Below are 20,990 nucleotides of genomic sequence, written 5' to 3' on the forward strand. Positions count from 1 at the left end.
ATAAAAGGGAAGGCTTGGCATGAACCCCTACTTAACCTACTACACACATGATGTGAAAACACTCCCTTTCATCAGGGTTTTGTCCCTACTCTTCGTTATCCAAAGAGTGAGTATATTTCCTCTTCAACTTAAAAATTGTGAGAAAAAAATACCCTCATTTCCTTTAAAAGAAATAAACACAGGCAAAGGTCAGAGGGACGCATTCCATGGAAGCTGTCCATAGGAGAGCAAAGTGCAGGGCAAGCAGCCTGAACCAGAGAGTGCCTGTCCTGTCAGCCCTGAGGGTTTGGGGCCACGTCCTCAACCCCAAGTCTCCAAAGTGAAGTGGAGCTCTGCTGCTAAGACCCCTTCTCACAGCTCTGAGGAAAGATTCTGAGCTGGTGTGTGCATGTCTATGCTGTATTTGAGCATTTGTAAATAAAAGTATAGTCACATCTGTGGGGATTCTTGTTATAATCAAAGACACATTGTCTCCCATGTGCCACGTTTCTGGGTACAAAATCCCGGCAGTAAGGAAGGAGTTTCCTATGTACTTTCCACATCATTTCTCAATTCTTCCACCACATTTCCATTGTCTCATTGCCATTACCTTTGCTCAGCTCCTTATCATCCCTTTTTTACCTTATAAACAGATTTACATCTGCTTACTCTGTCCGTCCTTTATAATCTCACTCTTCCTAGGGCCACTGTGTTCATCTTTCTAAAACTTAAATGACTTTTTTGGTTTTAAAAACATACACAAACGTCAGGCATGATTGTGTAGCCTCAACTCATATCTCATTCCTTTTCTTAATTAATTCATTAACTCAAATAACTAGTGAATGAGCAAGGTGCTAGGGTCTAAGTCAGGGATGGGATAAAGTTGTGGATGGAGAAGAGAAGTCAGAAATGAGGAGAGATTAAGGATCGGTTGAAGGTATCTCTTATCATGTATCCATTACATGCTAATAAAAGATGATAGAAGTCTAAAAAAAATTAGAAGAGTAGCAAGTGCCTCTTATACCAAAAAAAGCCTATGTCAAGATTACTATCAAAACAAAAAACCTCCAAAAAGGCCTTGTATTCTACTTTGGTCCCAGGCTGGTAACTAGAATGGGAAGATCATTTAAAAAGAGTCAGAAATCATGTTTTACTTACTATTATACTCCATTACCCCTCATAACACAGTGCCTTAGTCATAACAGGCTTGCAGAAAAGATGTTTTGAAAATTGCCTGCCAGTGTGAACTTTATAAAATAAAACTATATTTGAAAATGTGAATGGTATAATTTCTACTGGTTTCCAAGAAAGAATAACCACTACAATTTTGGTTAAATCCAAGTTCTCTTCATTAAACTTAGAGAAGATAGTCTTTAAAGAGTACTGAGCCCAAGGTCATACAGTACTGAATTATTTTTTGTGTGATTATCTTTATTTTGTATTATTAAAAAAAATTTTTAAACCTCAATAGCTTTAGGGGGTACAAGTGACTTTTGATTTCATGGTTGTATACTGGCAAAGAAGTCTGGGCTTTAAATGTACCCACCACTGCACCTGTTCACATTGCACCCAATAAGTGATTTTTCATCCCCACCTCTCTTTCCACATTCCCCCTTCTAAATCTTCAATGTCCTTTATGCCATTCTAATTACCTTTGCAGTTTCTTAGTTTAGCTCCCACTTAAAATTGAGAACATGCAGTGTTTGGTTTTCTGTTCCTGCATTACTTCACTTAGGATGATGGTCTCCAAGTCCATACAAGTTGCTGTAAAAGACATTTCATTCTTTTTTATGGCTGAATAGTATTCCATAGTGTGTGTGTGTGTGTGTGTGTGTGTGTGTGTGTGTGTGTGCGCGCGCGCGCGCGCCCTTGTGTGTATTTTACTGTCTACTGGTCAGTTGATGAGCATTTAGTTTGATTCCACATCTTTGCAAATGTGAATTGTGTGGTATCATTTTCTTCACCTAGCGGTTCATCAACATTGTGAGAAAAGATAATGACAATTTGTTGAGAGAACATTCTATTGATCCACATCAGCAAGAGTAAGTCTTAGAGACTTCAATTAGTATAATTTCTCAAGGAACCAAACATTTGTTTGTAATCCTCTTTATTTGCAGTGTGAGGTTTGGGCCTCTACTAAATTTCTTGACAGCTTATTGTGTAAGAGAGTTTTCTACCCTACATGAGACATAACTTAGTGGACTTATACATAGTAAGAATAGTAATACTCCACAGAATGGCCCATGTGCTTAGAACATAAATTGAGCTGGTTTTAAGGAGAATATTCCTTCAGGTAAGAAAATCTGCCAAACCTATTTTGTTACTCTCCACAAGGATCACATAAAATGACTGCATGTAGACTCAACTATTCTCTCACATTCTTTCATTGCATGTAAGTTGCCAAGGCCCTTTACTATAGGTTGCTACTACTCTGGTTCATATGAAATCATTAATAGAGATAGTGGTTGTTTATAGAAAATATCAACTATGCCACTTCTTCAACCATGATCAGGCACCAAATACGCTGACATAGGAAGATGATAGTACTGGCTCACAGATATGTTCTAGCAGTTATTTTTACAGGAGTGCTATTGGACTCTCACTAACCCACCTAATTGGGGTTTCCTTCATGCATTTTATTGAGTACTTAATTACATGATATCTAACATCTGAATAAAAGTCCTTGCCTTAATGAATCTTGGATCTTGATCACCAGGAATATATATCTGTACATAGTGATCATATTTAGGTAAAATTGCCCTGAATGAACCAGCAACTCTTGCTGTTTCCTGTGCCTGGGTCACTCTTTTTTGCTGATCTTTCTGTGGCTATCTTCTTGTCATCTTTCAGGTGACAACTCAATTATCCATCTCCTTTGATGGCCCTTCCTGGTTGTCCCATCTAGTGTTGCCAACCCTCACAGCAATCACGTCAGAGTACCATGTTTTATTTGCTCTGAAACACAGAACTACATGGAGTTGGTTTGTCTGTCTCCTTGTATATCCGATTTTCCAGTGTTAGACTGTAAGCTTTGTTAGAACATGCATCTGGGGTGGCTTGCTCACTGTTGAACCCCTATGGTTAGCACAGTGCCTGATTCACATGTTGAATAAACAAGTAAACCTTGGCATTACTACTGAACTCTAAACCAGCACTGCCTAAGAGAAATATAATGTCAGCTGCATGTGTAATCTAAGATTTTCTAATAGCCATATTAAGTTTAAAAAGTTAAATTAATTTTAATAATATATTTTATTTAACCAAATATATCTAAAATGCTGTCATTTCAACATATAGTCAATGCAAAAAACTTTAATGGCATATTGTACATTTTTAATACTGTCTTCAAAATCTGGTATTGTTATACTATAGTACATCTCAATTCAGAATAAGTTTTCTATGAAATCGTTGGTCAACATTTAGATTTTGTAAAATTCACAATTGAAAAAGTAGATTGACATACTCAAGTTGTTCTAAATATATTTAATAACTGAATTGAGAATCATTTCTTAGGTTTTAATAAAAATTAAGTAAAACTAAAAATTTAGTTTTATAGTCACACTAGTCACATTGGAAGTGTTTAAGAGCCACATGTGACTAGAGCCTACAGTATTAAACACTCCATCTCTAAAACAATATATTTAATTGCAGTGTTACAATTCATCCAATAAAGATTCAAATGTGATAATCATTTGAAAATCTGTTTGAAGCAATTTGTTACTAAGGCATCAACATGTATTTTAAAACACAAACCATTATTAACTTAGAACATTATCAAAATTGTCCCTCTATTAAGATTAGTCATTGTTATTAGTTTTCCAGCTGAAAGATCTTATTAAATGGGAAACAGACAAATCTCAAACAGCAAGCCTACCCTGGGTGGCATGTCACCACTGTGTATCTATGTGACAGTCCATAGTGGATGAACATGATTACATGCCATTAGCAAATGCAAAGCCTAACTTTATCAGGCTTTTATTGCAACTTTCTTTCCTACAGAAAATTCTGTTGTTACAGAATCTCCTGCAACATTTTTGGGAGGCCCTTGGGATACTTACTCAGGCTTGCAAATCAGTCATATGTTCAGTAGATACCGTTCAGTGAGATACACAGTGTAGTGATTCATCACTCTGCCATATTTTAGTTTCTTTTTTTGTTTCCTAAAGTCTGGGTATGTTTGCAGGAGTTTGTTGGACATGTGAACATCTTCCATCGTTCTGGTATTGAGTGGGAAGATTGAAAATTATGATTACTTTAGGAAATGAATCTCACAGATGAATCACTATGTAAAAGAAGGAATAAGTTTTGATACCTTGTGATCACATCATTTCTGATCTTTCAAGTTAAACAATATCATTTAGATCTGCATAAAATTAGAGCTTAATAATATAGTTCAGGACCTGAATGAATATTTTCAGTATGGGGAGATTATTTTAGATTGTGACCTATTTTTTAAGATGGGTCTGTAGAAATCAACACTAAGTTCTCATTTAGGGGATAAAAAGAATGAGGTTAAATTATTATTTTAATTAAATCTACAGTTCAGATTTCTGGTAAATAAATTGAATATAATTTTTTATTTATAAAAACATTTGAAATTAAAAATCGGGGGTACTTGAAATGCCATTATTTATTTTGTTTTAATTGCCAGGTAATCCATGAGATAGTCATGTCCCAAAAAGCCTTTGCACTTAGTTAAGAATTTCCAAAGTAGCTCTTCCATTGCTCAATTCAAAAGCACCACATAATTGCAATTTTAATAAAAACCTGAGAAAAAGGAATCAAAGTTTATCCCAAGATAAACTGGAATAAATGTGTATTGAAATGATAGGGACACTTAAATGCACTGAACATTAAACTATCAAAACAGGAAAGTTTAAAATATATTGCTAGTGGTTAAAAATAATTTGTACTTTAAGTCCAATGACCATTTGCCAGGGAGAACCAAAGTTGAAAAATTTCTGAGTCGTAAAAACATGACTCAGAGGGAAAAAAAATGCAGAGGCTAGTAATAAAGGAAAAGATCTGAAATAATTCTCAATTGGCTATTCCTAGGATCACGTGTTCTGAGAATCTTTTAAAGGAAGTTATCTGCACTCAAGAGGGTCACAGCACCTTCCTGAAAGCTGCAGCATCTTTCTTATCTTGAAGAATAAGCCTAGAAAACTCACAAAATGTGTGATGCTTTTGTAGGTACCTGGAAACTTGTCTCCAGTGAAAATTTTGATGATTACATGAAAGAAGTAGGTAAGAAAATGCATTGTGAAATGCCTGGATTTATAACATTTTCTCTGGGGGAAGAGAGTTGATAGCTGTTTTTTCACTCCTGGAAGCACTGGCCAGAATGAAAATGCTACTTTCTAAAGACATGCTGTACAAATAGCAAGTGAGAATCATTTCTAGAAACATTCTTAGATCTACAACAAAGCTTCCTAAAGGTGAACTAATATTTTAAAAATATTCTAAGTGGAATTTTTATGGTTTGTAGAAATTATAAGATTTTTATTTTAATTGCACAGTTAGAGTATCTTTGGTTTACTTGGCTCTTTGCCTGTTTTTCTTTTATCTCCTTTTGCATATAAAATAAGCAATAACTTGGAAAGAAAAGTATACTTATTTCCCTTTGAAATTGAAGGCATTATTTTCTATCCTAATGCTTATTTTTTTTAGTTAATGTTTGTTAGTCAATTATTTTCTTGTCTTCATGTCAACCCATTAAAATATGAGGTTATTTTATCTTATTTTTTTGAGGTTATTTTATAATAGACAAAATTCTAATTCAGAAAATATGTATCTTAAAGGGCTTAAATATTTCTTTGACTACAAATGGCATGGGATGACAGAATTATCAAGTAATTCAAAAGGAGAATGTTATATATGTAATATAACTTCTCGTTGGTAAAGGAGGTTTTTAATTTTTTAGACTCTGTTAATGTTGTCACCGTTTCATTGTATGAATGTCTCCCAAATAATTATGGCGATAAAACAATGAGGGTAAATTAGAGAGGTAACCTGTCATTCACATAGCTTCTACTTTGAAAGTCCTTCTCTCCCCACCCTGTGCATGGCAAAGTCAGATCCAAGATTAACAAACTGGGGAGGAATTTTACATGATATCTTTATAAGGGTTTAGGATTTAACCCCTAAATTTCAAAAGACTTAACCCTCTCCTAAGTTACAAAATAAGTAATACTGAGTTTTTTATTTATTTAATTAATTTATTTATTTTTGCTTGTCTGTTACTACTATTTTTCTTGTTTATAGACGAGAGGGAAAATCAAGGACTCAGCATGAGAGAGGCCTGACTTTCTAGACTGGTTGTGATTCAATAAACTAATTCATATGCATTAATATAGAAATGCCAGGATTTGGTACCATTTAGTTATTGAATTTTAGAAACATTTTAACAACGCTATGCTTTTAAATTATAAAGGACTGGTGATAATCAAAGACAATAAGATACCTCCTGAATAAAGCTAGCTGCTCTAATTGAGGGTGAGTAGGCAGGTATTGACTTCATCAGTCAAATAAGAACAGAATCAAACAGGTATAGAATATGACTTTTCCCCACGTCGGCCATTCTAGAATCATACTCAGTGTTGCATTCATTCACTATTCTGAGCCACTCCATGTATTTAATGTTGTATTTTGTAACAAAACTAGGACTTGATGAAGACACATATTATCTTCGCACCTGTGGCCACTTTCAGACAGGCAGAGGGCTAAATCAGAGACTCAGTATTACTTATTTTGCACCACATTTCTGTCTCAGCTCTGTTCTATAGTTAAAGAAATAGCTCAGATTTATATGCATGTTAAGAAATTCAACACATTTATGACTGTCATAAATTCTGTATAGTATATGCAATGCCATCAAATTACCACTATGTTAGGTTCCAAATTGCCCATTCCATACTGTACACAAGAAGAAGGAGGAAAAAAAAGGAGTTCTCAACTTAGGTGATTGGGAATCAAAGTACTGCCTTCTAAACTATTCTAAGTTAAGAAATAGTGATTTCTTAAATTTTCAAGTTTTCACAATTGATGCCTAATCCCTCTTTAATGTTTTCTATCAATTATTAGGAATGATATCACCATTCTAAAATGGTATGAATGTAGAAAACATTTTGCATTTTGCAGAAACTAATCAAAATCTTTATTTCATAGTGGAGTAATTTGAAAAAGGAGCCTAGAAAACTAGTCGTGGCAGCAAATGCTATGAAATGTGATTTTTGTATGCTCAAAATAGATTATCTTTTAACTGAATAACTTTGTATTAGTCCCAAAAAGTTTTGTTAAAAATTCTGTCTCTGATTGTGGACTTTATAATATCTTAGAAGAAATGGTCAAATTGCCTCAATGTCCCATTAATAGAGAAAAGTAACAGTGGCTAACATTTTTTTAAAAATACATATTCCAGAAGACTTAACCTTTATGCATTTTCTTGATGAAAATTAACAATAGGTTTCCTGAGGAGTTGTATTCAGACCAGAAAGAAGGGGAAGTTTAAAGAATAGATCTACACCTATTGTGCCTTGGAGTTTTTTGTTTTCTTGTGGTTTTTTTTTTTTTATAATTAGCCTGATTTGTTTATCTACAAGAGCCATTTAAATGAGACCTTTAGGAAACTCACTAGTGTCTTTTTCCTCTTACACATGCATGCACCTGCGTGTGCACACAAACAATGTTTTTCAGACTTAAATAAACATGTGAGACAAAATGTAAGCCTGACATTTTTTCTTTTCCTAACTGCAGGGGTGGGCTTTGCCACCAGGAAAGTGGCTGGCATGGCCAAGCCCAATATGATCATCAGCATGAATGGGGATGTGATCACCATTAAATCAGAAAGTACCTTCAAAAATACTGAGATTTCCTTCAGACTGGGTCAGGAATTTGATGAAGTCACTGCAGATGACAGGAAAGTCAAGGTGAGTAAAAGGGAACTGGTGCAGAGTAAATGCCTGGTTTCTAAATTGCCACTGCCTCCAATAAGCCATTTTATAATAATAAATAAAAGGGAAATGGTTCTATCATAGGCCAAAGATTCCTAAAGTCCTACATCTAAAGCAGGTTGCCTTCAATACATAATTAGCAAACTTGTCCCATTTATTAAGTTGACCTCATATTTTTTTTAAAAAAGACTAACATTTGTGTACAACTCTTAAAGAATTTGTTGTAAATTAAAGTAATATAACAATGTTAGAGAATGTTTATAGGACTGGAAGAAAAGAAAGAAGAAAAATCATAATACTACCATCTCAATGAATTTTTTATCATATTTACACTCCTTCATAGTATTTTTTCAGCTATACAATTTGTATAACAAACTAGACCTAATGTGTACATGAGTTGCTTTGCTGTTGTTTTTGAGACTCACTTTTTTCTTTTTTTTCTTCTTTTTTTTGTTTGTTACTTTTTGATGAAAGGAAAGTGACTTTATTCCAAAAGCTGGCAGATGGGAAAACGACCTGGCTCATACCCTCAACAGACCATTTCCTCATTTTTTGTTTCTTGTTGCAGTATATTTTATTTTCATTTAGAGTGACTAATGACCTCAACATTCACCTTGAGACAAAGGCATTGTCTTTTAAGTTTTATTTTCTGCCTCCATATGCAAATTATAACCACTTTTTATTGTGCCTGCAGAGCCTCATAACTTTAGATGGGGGTGCCTTGGTACAGGTACAGAAGTGGGATGGAAAATCAACCACCATAAAGAGAAAGCGAGAGGATGATAAACTGGTGGTGGTGAGTATCTTCTAGCTACTTAAGCCTAGATCCTACTGCTAAGTCATCTTATGATCATTTTTCTACAAAAGGAAATAGACACTCACCTCAATGATACAGAATTAAAAGGTGATTTTATTGGGGTTATGGTTCCACTCTGGCAATTGCTCTTCATGCTTTTGAGCTCAGCTCTGGCACACTGTCTCCCAGGAAGCATTTCCTGCCCCCTCTCAGGTACCCTGAGCCTGTCTCCAGCAGTGTCCCCACTGCATCATATTATACAAGGGTGCCAAAAAAATGTATACACATTTTAAGTACGGCATTTGCTCAAAAGATGGCATTAATCAAATTAATGCTAGCATCACCATGTGAAAGGCAGGACAAAGAAAAGGCAGAAGCACGATTGAGCAAACCTCATACTACAAGTTGCCACTGTAATTTAATTCAATTTCCAAAAGTAATTCATAGATAACAACGCTTAAAATTTGTATACCTTTTTTGGCACGCCCAGTATATCTCTGCTTACGTTTCCCACTTAATAGACTGCGAGGTTCCCTGAGGGGAAAATTTGTGTCATCCTGGTCTTTGTGTCTTCCTAACTTATTACAATACAAGTTATATGTGTATGTATCTATATGAGCCCAGAACAAATGTCTTTTGAAAAAATATTGTTTCCTTTCCAACATTGAAAGATACAATAAATAAATGGTTTAGTCTTGGTGATTGACCAAAATTTTTGTGTATGTCTAGGAATGTATCATGAAAGGCGTCACTGCCACCAGAGTTTATGAGCGAGCATAAGTGAAGGGACACTGACCTGGAATGAAGTCTGTGCTGAACTCTACAGCATTTTGTTGGATGCATTGTTCAAAAAGTTTTTTTCCACTATTTAGCAAGCAACTAATTTTCTCCCAAGCTGATTTTATGCAATATGATTCTGTGGGTTAAATAAAATTTTTTAGATTTAAAAGGTGATGTAAAGATGTATTTATTGGACTTTATAATTTCTTATTTTTGAGTGACAGAAATAGAAAATTTGCATAATTTCTTTGTTTCTGATAGAAGTAATAAGATCTTTAATAATGATTCAAGGTTTAAAAAAAAACTAGAAATTTTCCTTTTTCCTAAGTAGGAGATAAGTATGTACCATTACTGAATATTAAATCCTTCTTTAGCATATCTATAGTTAAGTAACTATCTCTCAGAGACCTTAGATATTTTTAAATATAGTGAAAGTTTCCACAGCCAGTTGGCTCAGGAGCTTACATTTTATACCTACCTGTCTTAGGCTTTTACAAGAGAAAAGTATTTATAGTAGCCCTCATTGATCCACAGGGGATATGTTCCAAGACCTCCCAGTGGATGCCTGAAACCACAGATAATACCAAACCCTATATATGTTTTAATCTACACATATATACCTATGATAAAGTTTAATTTATAAAGTAGACACTATAAGAAATGAGCAACCATAACTAATAATAAAATAGACCCATGATAAACAATATAATACAATAAAAGTCATGTGGATATACTATATCTGTCTCAAAGTATCTTGGCTACCTCTCCAGAATTCAGTGCAAATAATTCCATAATACTCATTTCAGAAAAGTGGCCACAGTCTTATACATGAGTAAAGATTCAAATTTTATTGTAGTGTTTTCTACGCTTTTATTTTTCTTATCAGTGAAACTTTCAAATAAAATCTCCACGGAATCTCAATATAGAAAACATGTAAAACAATTATGAGGTTTCCCAAGTAGTTTGTGTGTGTACATGTGTGTTTGAGTGCATGTTGTGTGTGTATGTGGTTTTCCTGCCTCTTGGAGAAACCATGAAGCACCTCTACAGATTATTGGCATTCCATGTACATAAACTAATATTTCTAAATCATATGCTTACATTTTACAGTAAGGCAAAAATCTGTTAAAGTGTATGCTTCTGTCAGTATAATTCTGTTTGCAAACCTCTTTAAAAATAAGTCCAGTGATATTTATTTTCTAAGTACCTATCTTACATTTGGCACCATGATGTGGAGAGGACAGAAGAGGTAAACTAGTTCCTGATTAGAATAATTTATTTTACTCACAAAAACATAGAGTAAGACTCTCATTTGGGGCTCACTAGAAGTTTGGGGAAGTTAAATAGAGAAGATGTATAGGAGTTGATTAGGACAATTCTTGGTAAACTAATATTTACTAACCACCACCTATGATGCCAGGCAAATTACAAAATTTACATCATTAGTCATCAGAATAATCTAATGAGAAGGATTTAATAGTCCTGTCTACAGATAGTGAACCTGAAGCTCAGAGTTTAAGATCACAAAACTAAGTAGAAAACAAATACAGGAATCCGAAATTCAAAAGAGCTATCCTGGCTTAAGTATAGATCTGGAAACCATCCATATGCAAATGTAACTTGATTCATAAAGCATAAAAAGGTCAATTTTGAAAGCATTCTGGGAAGATAACGGAGTAGGAAGCGCTAGGAACATGCCTCCCAGTTGAGACAATGATCACACTGGCAGAATCTGTCTGATGTAGCTATTTTGAAACTCTGAAGGCAATTGACTCCTCGCAATATTCAGGGGAAAACTTGTATGATAAATTGTGGTATATTTTGGTTAATGCTAGGTCTTAACACAGTTGCAGATACTCAGGCCTCCTTCTCAATCCCAATGGCAAGCAGCTGTGCATATGTTCCCAAAGCAGCTTGCCCTCATTTTACAGAAACTCCGATGGTCAATGAGGATCTTGTTTTCCAAATATTATGAATCTGTGTTTTCCACATCTTTACAATCGTGAATTGTGCTGCAGGTGTCTTTTTTATATAATGACCTCTCTCTCTCTTTGAATAGATACCTAGTAGTGAGATTGCTGGATCAAATAGTAGATCTACTTTTGAGAAATCTCCATACTGATTTCCATAGAGGTTGTACTAATTTACACTCCTACCAACAGTGTATAAATGTTTCCTCTTCACTGCATCCACACCAGAATCTATTGATTTCTGATTTTTTGATAATGGTAATTCTGACTGATGTAAGGTAGTATCTCACTGTGGTTTTAATTTGCATTTCCCTGATGATTAGAGATGTTGAGCATTTTTTTCACATTTGTTGATCATTTTTAGATTTTTTTTTTTTTTTAGTTGGAATCCCACTCTGTTGCTCAGGCTGATGGCATTCTCACTGCTGCCACAGCTTCCACCCGCAGGGCTCAGGCGATCCTTCTACTGTAGCCTTCCAAGGAGCTGGAACTACAAGTGCATGCCACCACACTCAGCTAATTTTTTGATTTATTGTAAAGATGAGGTCTTGCCAGGTTGTCTAGGCTGGTCTCAGAGCCCTGGGCTTAGGCAATCCTCTCATCTCCACCCTCCAAACTGCTGGGATTACTGGCATGAGCTACAGCACCCAACCATATATCTTCTTTTTTTTTTTTTTTTGAGTTGGAGTCTCATTCTGTCGCCCAGACTGGAGTGCAGCGGCCGCTCCCGGCCACCGCAGCCTCGCCTGCTGGGCTCCGGCAATGCTTCCGCCTCAGCCTTCCGAGTAGCCGGAATTACAGGCATGCGCTACCACGCCCGGCTGCTTTTTTTTTTGATTTATTGTAGAGATGAGGTCTCGCTGCCCAGGCGGGTCTCGAACCCGCGGGCTCAGGCAATCCACTCACCTTAGCCTCCCAAAGGCGCGGGATTACAGGCTGAGCCACCGAGCCCGGCCCATATATCTTCTTTTAGAGATGTTTGTTCATTTCATTTGCCGACTTTTTAATTGGGGCATTTGCTTTTTCTCTTGCTGATTTGAGTTCTTTGAAGATTCTTTGTCAGTTATATAGTTTGTGAATTTCTTCTCTCATTCTGCAGGCTGCCTACTTGGCTCTGTTGATTACTTCTTTTGGTGTGCAGAAGATTTTTAGTTTAATTAAGTCCCACTTGTTTTTTGTTTGTTTGTTTTTGTTTCTTTTAGTTGCATTTGCTTTTGGAGTTTTAGCTATAAATGTTTTTCCTAGATCAATGGTTAGAAGAGTTTTTCCTAGGCTTTCTTCTAGGATTTTTATGGTTTCAGGTCTGATGTTTAAGACTTTAATTCATCTTGAGTTAATTCTTTATATGGTGAGAGATAGGGATCAAGTTTCACTTTTCTGCATTTAGCTATCTAATTTTCCCAGCACCATTTGTTGAACAGGGCAGTCTTTCCCCAGTGTATGTTTTTGTCTACTTGAGTAGGAATGGTGACAGTAGGAATCCATGCCTTGTTCCAGTTCTGAGGGGAAATATGTTCAACTTTTCTCGATTCAGGATGACATTGGCTGTGGATTTGTTATATATGGTTTTTATTATCTTGAGGAATGTTCTCTCTATGCCTATTTTGCTAAGGATTTTTATTATGAAAAGATGCTGTATTGTACCAAATACTTTTTCTGCATCTATTGAAATGATCATATGATTTTTGTTTTTAGGCAGATAATATTTTTTGACTTGCATAATTTTTGTTTATGTAGTGGATCATATTTACTGACTTGCATATGTTGAATCATCCTTGCATCCCTGAAATAAAACCCACTTAATCATGGTGGATTAGTTTTTATATGCTGTTGAATTTGGTTTGCTAATATTTTGTTGAGAATTTTCACATCTATGTTTATAAGGGATATTGGTCTGTAGTTTTCTTTTCCTGCTCCTGGTATCAGAGTGATACTGGCTTCATAGAATGAGTTAGAGGGAATTCTCTCCTCTTCAGTCTTATAGAATAGCTTCAGTAAAACTGGTACTGGTTCTTCTTTGAAAATCTAGTAGAGTTCAGCTGTGAGTTTATCAGGTCCTGGACTTTTTGGTTTGTTCAATATTGGTCTGTTCAGAATTTCTATTTCTTCTGAGTCAAGGTTGGGGAATTGTATGTTTCCAATCATTTATTTATTTTATGGATCTGGGTTTTGATTGATAATTGCCATTTCTGACCATAGAGGTGCAGGTACATTGGCCAGCACCCATTGTTGCACACACATGCAAATTCACAAAATTGCATAAATTAAGCAACACATTTTAAAACAACAGATAGATCAAATAAACAATCAAGAAAGAAATTAGAAAATACTTAAAGGATGATTTGAAAATGAAAACACAACATATGAAAACTTATGAAACACAGTGAAATCAGTGCTTAGGGAAAATTCACAACTATAAGTACATCAACAAACAACATAGACCTCAAATCAGCAATGTAATTTAATAACTTGATGAATTACAAAAAGAAGAACAAAATAAGCCCAAAGAAAGTAGAAGTAATGAAATAATAGAGATTAGAACAGAGATAACCTAGAGAATAGAAAAACAATAGAGAAAAGTCAATAAAACAAAAGTTGTTTCTTTGAAAAGATCAACAAAATTGACATTTTTTAGATATATGGACTAAGACAAAAAAGAGAGAAGACTCAAATTACTAGAATCATAAATGGAAGTGGGTATATCACTACCAATTCTGCAGGAAAAAAAAGGATTACAAGAAAGTACTATAAAAATTTCACACAAGTATATTAAGTAATTGAGATGAAATATACAGAATCCTAGAAACACAGAACTTAACAAGACTAAATTATGAAGAAATAGATTTTTTTAATTTCCAGCTTTATTGAGTATACTTGACAAATAAAAATTATATATATTTAAGGTATACAATGTGATGTTTTGATATGCGTATACATTGTGAGGTGATTACCATAATCTAATTAAGTAACGTATTCATCACCTCAGTATTTCTCTTTATGTGATAAGAATTCTTTTAAAAAAAAATGATGAAATAGATTCAAAAATATGAATAGACCTACAGCTAGTAAGGAGATTGAATCAATAATAAAAAAATCTTACAACCACACACACACACAAAATTCCTAGTTCTCTTGTCTTCACAGGTAAATTTTGCCAAACATTTAAATAAGCACTAATACCAATTCTTCTCAAATTTTTCAAAAATATTGAAGAGAAGGAAATACTTTCTAACTCATCCTATGTGGGAATATTACCCTGATAGCAAAGATAGACAGAGACACTACAAGAAAATAAAACTACAGACCAGTATCACTTATGAACATTAATGTAAAATCATCAAGAAAATACTAGCAAATAAAATTCAGTGACATATTAAATGGATTATACACCATAACCAAGTGGAATTTATTCCTGAAATTCAAGGATGACTCTAAATATAAAAATTGATTAATGTAATACAACCAGTGAACAGAATGAAGGACCAAAAAATGTTCATTTCAATCGATGCAGAAAAAATATTTGACAAAATTTAATACCCTTTCATGATAAAAACACTCAAACTAGGAATGGAAGAAAACTGCATCAACATAACAAAGGAGAATTATGAAAATTTGATGGTTAACGTTGTATTCAGTGGTGAAAGACTAAAAACTTTTCCTTTAAGATTGGGAGCAAGGCAAGGATATCCACTTTCTCCATTTCTATTCCACATAGTACTGGCAGTCCTTACTTGAGCAATTAGTCAAGGAAAAGATACCTGCACATGTATGTTTATCGCAGCATTTTTCACAATAGCAAGGACATGTAACCAACCATGCTGCCCATCAAAAGAGGACTGGATAAAAAAAAGTAGTTCATATATACAATTGAATATTACACAGCCATTAAGAAGAACAAAATCATGAATTTCGTAGCAACGTGAATGGAATTAGAGTTTATAATACTGAGTGATCTTTCACAGAAACAAAGATCTGAGTACCACATGTTCTCACTCATAAGTGGACCTTAAACAACTACTGTAATACTATAAGAAAAGGATTGACAGTAGCGGGAAACTACGGGGGGAGGAGGGGCAGAGAGGCGGGATTAACGATAGTCAGTATCTGCCTGGAGAAGGGGGGGACACACCTCATCAACAAGGGTAACTGCACAATGAATATTTGTATACCTAACCCTTAATTGTACCCACAATTTTAAAATTTAAAAAAATCAATCAATAAAAAAAAATAAAAGGGATCCAAATCAGAAAGAAAGAAGTTAAACGATCTTTATTTATGTATGATCTGAACTTACATGACGAAAAAAACCCTAAAGATTCCACACAAAATACTGTGAAAACTAATACATAATGTCAGAAAAGTTGCAGGATATGAAATCAACATGTAAAAATCAGTTGAATTTTTTTCCACTAATAACAAACAATACAAAAGGAAATTATGAAAACAATTCCATTGACAATATCATCAAGAAGAATAAAATATAAGAAATTAACCAAGGGGGTAAAAGACTTGCAAAATGAAAAATATAAAATATTGCTGAAAGAAATTAAAGAAGATATAAATAGAAAGACATTCTATGTCTAGAGATTGCAAACTTAATATTATTAAAATATCAATACTACCTAAAGTAGTCTACGTATTCAATGTATTCCCTAGCCAAATCCCAACGGCATGCTTTACAAAATTAGAAAAATTCAAACTAAAGATTGTGTAAAACTTCAAAGGATCCCAAATAGCCAAAACAGTCTTTAAAAGAAGAACAAATTTGAAGGGCTCACCCTCCCTGATTTCAAAAAGTACTTCAAAGATACAATAATAAAAACAGTATGGTCTTGTCATAAAAACAGACACATAAGCTGTCTTAGTTCATTTGGGCTGCTATAATAGCATATCATAAACTGGGCAGCTGTTTGTAGAAATTTGTTTTTCACAGTTCTCGAAGGTGAGAAGTCCAAGATGAAGGGACCATTCAATGTCTAGTGAGAGCTGCTTTCTGTTTCAAAGATGGTGCCTTCTCACTTTGTCCTCAAGTGGGAGAAGGGATAAGCTAGCTCTCTGGGGTCTTTTTTATAAGAGCATTAATACTAATCATGATTAAAGTCATACTTTTGACTTAATCACCTCCCAAAGGCTTTACTTCCTAATACCATCACCTTGGGAGTTAGGATTTTGGCATTTGAATTTTGGGGGAACATAAACATTCAAACCATAACAAACTTTTAGAAGAAAATATAGAGCAGAAGCTTTATGCCAGTGGATTTGGCAATGATATTTTGCATATGACATCAGAGGTATAAAAAGGAAAAAATAGACAAATTGGACTTCATGAAAACTAAAAATTTTGTGTACCAAATGACATTGTCAAATGTGAAAAGGCAGACCATGCATAGAATTTGAGAAAATATTTGAAAATTATATACCTAATAAGGGATTAATATTCACAAGATATAGAGAACCCCTAAAACTCAACAACAAAGGCAAAACAACCTGATTCAAAAATGGGCAAAGTACTTGGATGGACATTTCACCAAAAAAGATATATGAATGACCAATAAGCTCATGAAAAGACGCTCAACACCTCTGTGATATTATGACATTTATAAATTGGTTTTCATCTATGGTTCCTGGCTCATACTCTCATAGCTTTGTTATTTCCTAAGTATCTAAAACAATAAACATATCTTTTGTCAAAGTATTTGGCCTTTTGTCTGTCCTTGGTTCCCGAAGGTTTCAGAGCAATAAAGGTGAAAGACAGTCTTTTGTTAAAATGTTGGGGCACTTTAGCCTTCAGAAGCAGACCTCAGGAAACAGAATCTCTCTCTGACCTTACGCCCTTCTTTATCTGCTCCTTTTTCTCCCCGAGGCAGACTATAAAAATGTAAAATATACTCTATTCTTCCTCCAACCATTCTGTCTTGGAGCTGGTCATGAAGAGATTCTCCAACCTGCTTTGTCTGATTATATATCATAAGACCCTCATTTCAGAAGGAGCCCTGCCCCATAATCTGGAGGAAGGAATGCTGCATGGGGGTGCCAAGAAGAATCTGACAAGTCTTACTGGGTTTCTCCCAATAAGTCTGTTAGTATTAAATTCAATCTTTTTTTTTTTTTTTTTGGTCTGACCACATTTCTACATGGTTGTGCATGCTTCAGTCATGACTACCAATGACGTCTCCATGAAACGCTCAGAAAGATGGGTTGTGAAGAGCTTTGGGATGGCTAAACACATGGAGGTTCCTAGGGGGTAGTGTGCCCAGGGAGGGCATGAGAGCTCTGTGCCCCCTCCCTATAACTTTGTCCTATGCATCCCTTTGTCTGTGTCCTTTGTAATATCCTTTATAATAAACACATGTATCCTTTGTAATTTTTTAACTGTATACCATAAGTGTTTCCCTGAGTTCTGAAAGTCTCTCTAATAAATTAATTGAACCCAGTGAGAGGGTCTGGACTTGCAACTCTGTCAGAAGTGGGGTAGTTTTGGGAACTGATCCCCCAAACTATAAGATCTGATGCTGTCTCCATGTAGATAGTGTTAGAATCGAATTAAAGTAGAAGACATCCCATAGTGTATGCTGCAGAACTGATTGCTTGCTCATTAATTGGAAAGAAATCTCCACGTATTTGGTCACAGAAGTCTTCTATGTTGATTGTTGCAGTGTGAGCATAGAAGAAAAATATTTTGTGTGCTTTTTTCACTCAAATTTACTTGTTATTAAAGAAATGTAAATCAAAACTACAGTAAGATAAAATCTCATGCCCATTAGAATGACTATTAACAAAAAGCAGAAAATACCAAGTGTTGGCAAGGATGTGAAGAAATTGGAACCCTTGTGCACTGTTGGTGGAAATGTAAAATTATACGAGTTGTTATAGAAAGCAGTATGGCAGTTCCTCAAAGCATTAAAAATAGAATTACTATGTGATCCAGCAATTTCCCTTCTGAGTATATGCCCCCAAAATTGAAAGCAGGATTTCAAAGAGATATTTGCACACCCATATTTTTAGCAGGTTTTTCATAATAACAAAACGTGCAAGCAATCCAAAAGTCCATGGGCAGATGAATAGATAAGCAAAAATGTGTTTTATACACATACACACACACATGTACACAATGGAATATTATTTCACCTTAAGAAGGAAGGAAATTCTGACATATACTACAACAGGGATGAACCCTAACAACATTATGCTAAGTGAAATAAACCAGTCCTGAGAAAACAAATACTATGTGATTTCACTTATATGAGGTACCTAGATAGTCAAAATCACAGAGACATAAGGTAGAATGATGGTTGCAAGGGTCTGTGATAAAAGTGGTCTGAAAAAATTATTGCTTCTTGAGCACAGAGTCTCAGTTTTGCAAGATGAAAGAGTTCTGAAGAGGACTTGTGTTGGCTCCTCAACAATACAAATGTACTTAATACCACTGAAATGAACACTTTAAACAGTTATTCTGGTAAATATTGTCTGTATTTTACCACAATAGCCCTCCCACCAAAAAAAAAGAGTTGTAATTGTCCAAATAGATGTCCTGGACATCTAAACTCAACATGTTCTATACTAAACTTATCATGACTGCCTGCTTCTTATACACTCCCTGAAACTTGCTCCTCATCCTATTTTTCAAATCCCAGCAAATGTTAGAATGTTTCATCTAATTTCCCATTTCAAATTCTTAAGATCATCTTTGTATACTCTTTCTTCCTCACTACATCTATTTTATTTTTTAAGATGTTGATTTTTAACTTACTACTTCTTTCATATATTTGTTTTTTTGCATTCCCACTGCCAACAACACCATGATTCTTTCTTTACTTCAGAGTTCTTCCAGCAAGTCTTCCTCTCTAAGTCTCTATCTCCTTCACTCTTTCTCAAGCCCTGTAGACTTTGAGAATGATACCTACACAGTGAAAATCTGACTGGGACACACTCACTGATCAGAACCTCTTAACGGTTCTTATTGTATCCAGAGAACATCTAATCCCCTTAGCATCGTGTATAAAAATCTGTCTTATGCTTGCCTTTTCTTATCTAACTCTCCAGTATTATCTTTGCTCTGATCTCTTCTTGCTCCAATCATACCAATTTGCATGTTCTTTCTACCTTCTGGAATTTTTTTTTAGTTGTTTGGTTTTTGTTGTTGTCATTGTGGTTTTTGTGGTTTTTTTTTATTTTTAATTTTAAAGATGTGGGGTACAATTCAGAGTCAGGTATACAAATGTTCATTATACAGGTACCCTTGTTGATGAGGTGTGCTGGTTTTGTTTTTTACATTCTGTTTCTTTGTGAGCCGAATTCATTTTTTCCCACTCCCTTCTCCTCAAGTCTCCATTATCCCTGATAGTGCCTCTGTGCTAATTTTCTACAAATCCAATTAGGTGCCACTTCTATGTATATTTATTTGTGAATTTAATTATTTTTGAAAATACAGTCTTCATATCTAATTATTATTTTTCAGTTGGTGTGGAAGCATAGAGAAAGAAGATCCAGTCCAAGATAAGATTGATAGGTAAGTCAATTTCACATTCCTGTATTTTCACCATATAACTAAGGCAGTAGATACATCCCAGAAATATCTTCAAGTAACACTTCTCCAATTTATCTTGCCTCAATTTATCTCTTGAAGCTCACATAATTTCCAATTGTTTGAAATTATTTCAATCAACACATATACAGAGGCAAAGAAGAAACTCTGTTCTGAAAGGAAGAGAGGCAGGATCAAGTAGGTATCTTTCAAAAAGACAATTGTGGGGACATGGAGTCCGTCTATATCTTAAAATAGATATGAATAGTCCAAAAATCCACTCACTCCCTCTTTGGAAACACTGAGGATCAGGTGCAGTTATGGGTTGGCCCATCCCTAATTCCCACTATTGCCATCACTGGGCTATAATTTCTAGTTTAGTAATATTCTTTTCAAAGTCTAAAACATTTCTGTCTTCAGTTTTTATGTGAACATTACTAGTCAGTTTTTAGCAGATGACCCAACCTTTTGCTTATAATAGTGATTCTATTCTAATGTTTCCAGTCAGGAAAGACAAGGAAAGCCTAAAAATCTGTTCCCCATTTAAAGAGATTAAAGAGATATGATAGCAGAATGCAACAAACAATCATGGATAGAATTCCGGGTCAGAAAGGAAAGAGGAAAAGAGAAGGTTTGGTCTTTTGGATTTGGGTTTAGTTTTGGGGGTTTTGTTTGTTTTGGGGGGTTGTAGAAAAGAAAGAAAATTCTTGTGACAATTGTTAAGGGGTCTGTGGATTAGATGGTAGTATTGTCATCAGTATTAACTTCCTGATTTTGGTGGGTGTACTGTAAGAATGTAGGAGACAGCCGGCTCGGTGGCTCAGCCTGCAATCCCGCGCTTTGGGAGGCCGAGGTGAGTGAATTGCCTGAGCCCACGGGGTCGCGACCCGCCTGGGCAACTTGGCGAGACCTCATTTTTACAATAAATCAAAAAAAATTAACCGGGCGTGGTAGCGCGCGCCTGTAGTTCCAGCTACTTGGAAGGCTGA

General features: G+C 35.0%; 1 protein-coding gene across 1 annotated transcript; it reads left to right on the top strand.

The window, feature by feature from the left end:
• Positions 1-5,058: 5,058 nt before the first annotated feature.
• FABP4 (fatty acid binding protein 4) lies at positions 5,059-9,676 on the top strand. Its single transcript, XM_008053297.1, has 4 exons — positions 5,059-5,226; positions 7,735-7,907; positions 8,626-8,727; positions 9,457-9,676. The coding sequence occupies exons 1-4, from the start codon at positions 5,154-5,156 to the stop codon at positions 9,505-9,507; spliced, it is 399 nt and encodes a 132-aa protein (XP_008051488.1). The 5' UTR covers positions 5,059-5,153; the 3' UTR covers positions 9,508-9,676.
• The last annotated feature ends 11,314 nt before the right edge of the window (positions 9,677-20,990 follow it).

The sequence above is a fragment of the Carlito syrichta genome, unplaced genomic scaffold, assembly GCF_000164805.1.
Source record: "Carlito syrichta isolate Samal-C Ts95f unplaced genomic scaffold, Tarsius_syrichta-2.0.1 Scaffold288038, whole genome shotgun sequence".
NCBI lineage: Eukaryota > Metazoa > Chordata > Mammalia > Primates > Tarsiidae > Carlito > Carlito syrichta.

Coding starts and splice junctions, on each gene's coding strand:
- FABP4 (XM_008053297.1), top strand. CDS start 5,154: ATGTGTGATGCTTTTGTAGGTACCTGGAAACTTGTCTCCAGTGAAAAT. Junction 5,227..7,734: donor TGATTACATGAAAGAAGTAG/GTAAGAAAATGC, acceptor TCCTAACTGCAG/GGGTGGGCTTTGCCACCAGG. Junction 7,908..8,625: donor CAGATGACAGGAAAGTCAAG/GTGAGTAAAAGG, acceptor TTGTGCCTGCAG/AGCCTCATAACTTTAGATGG.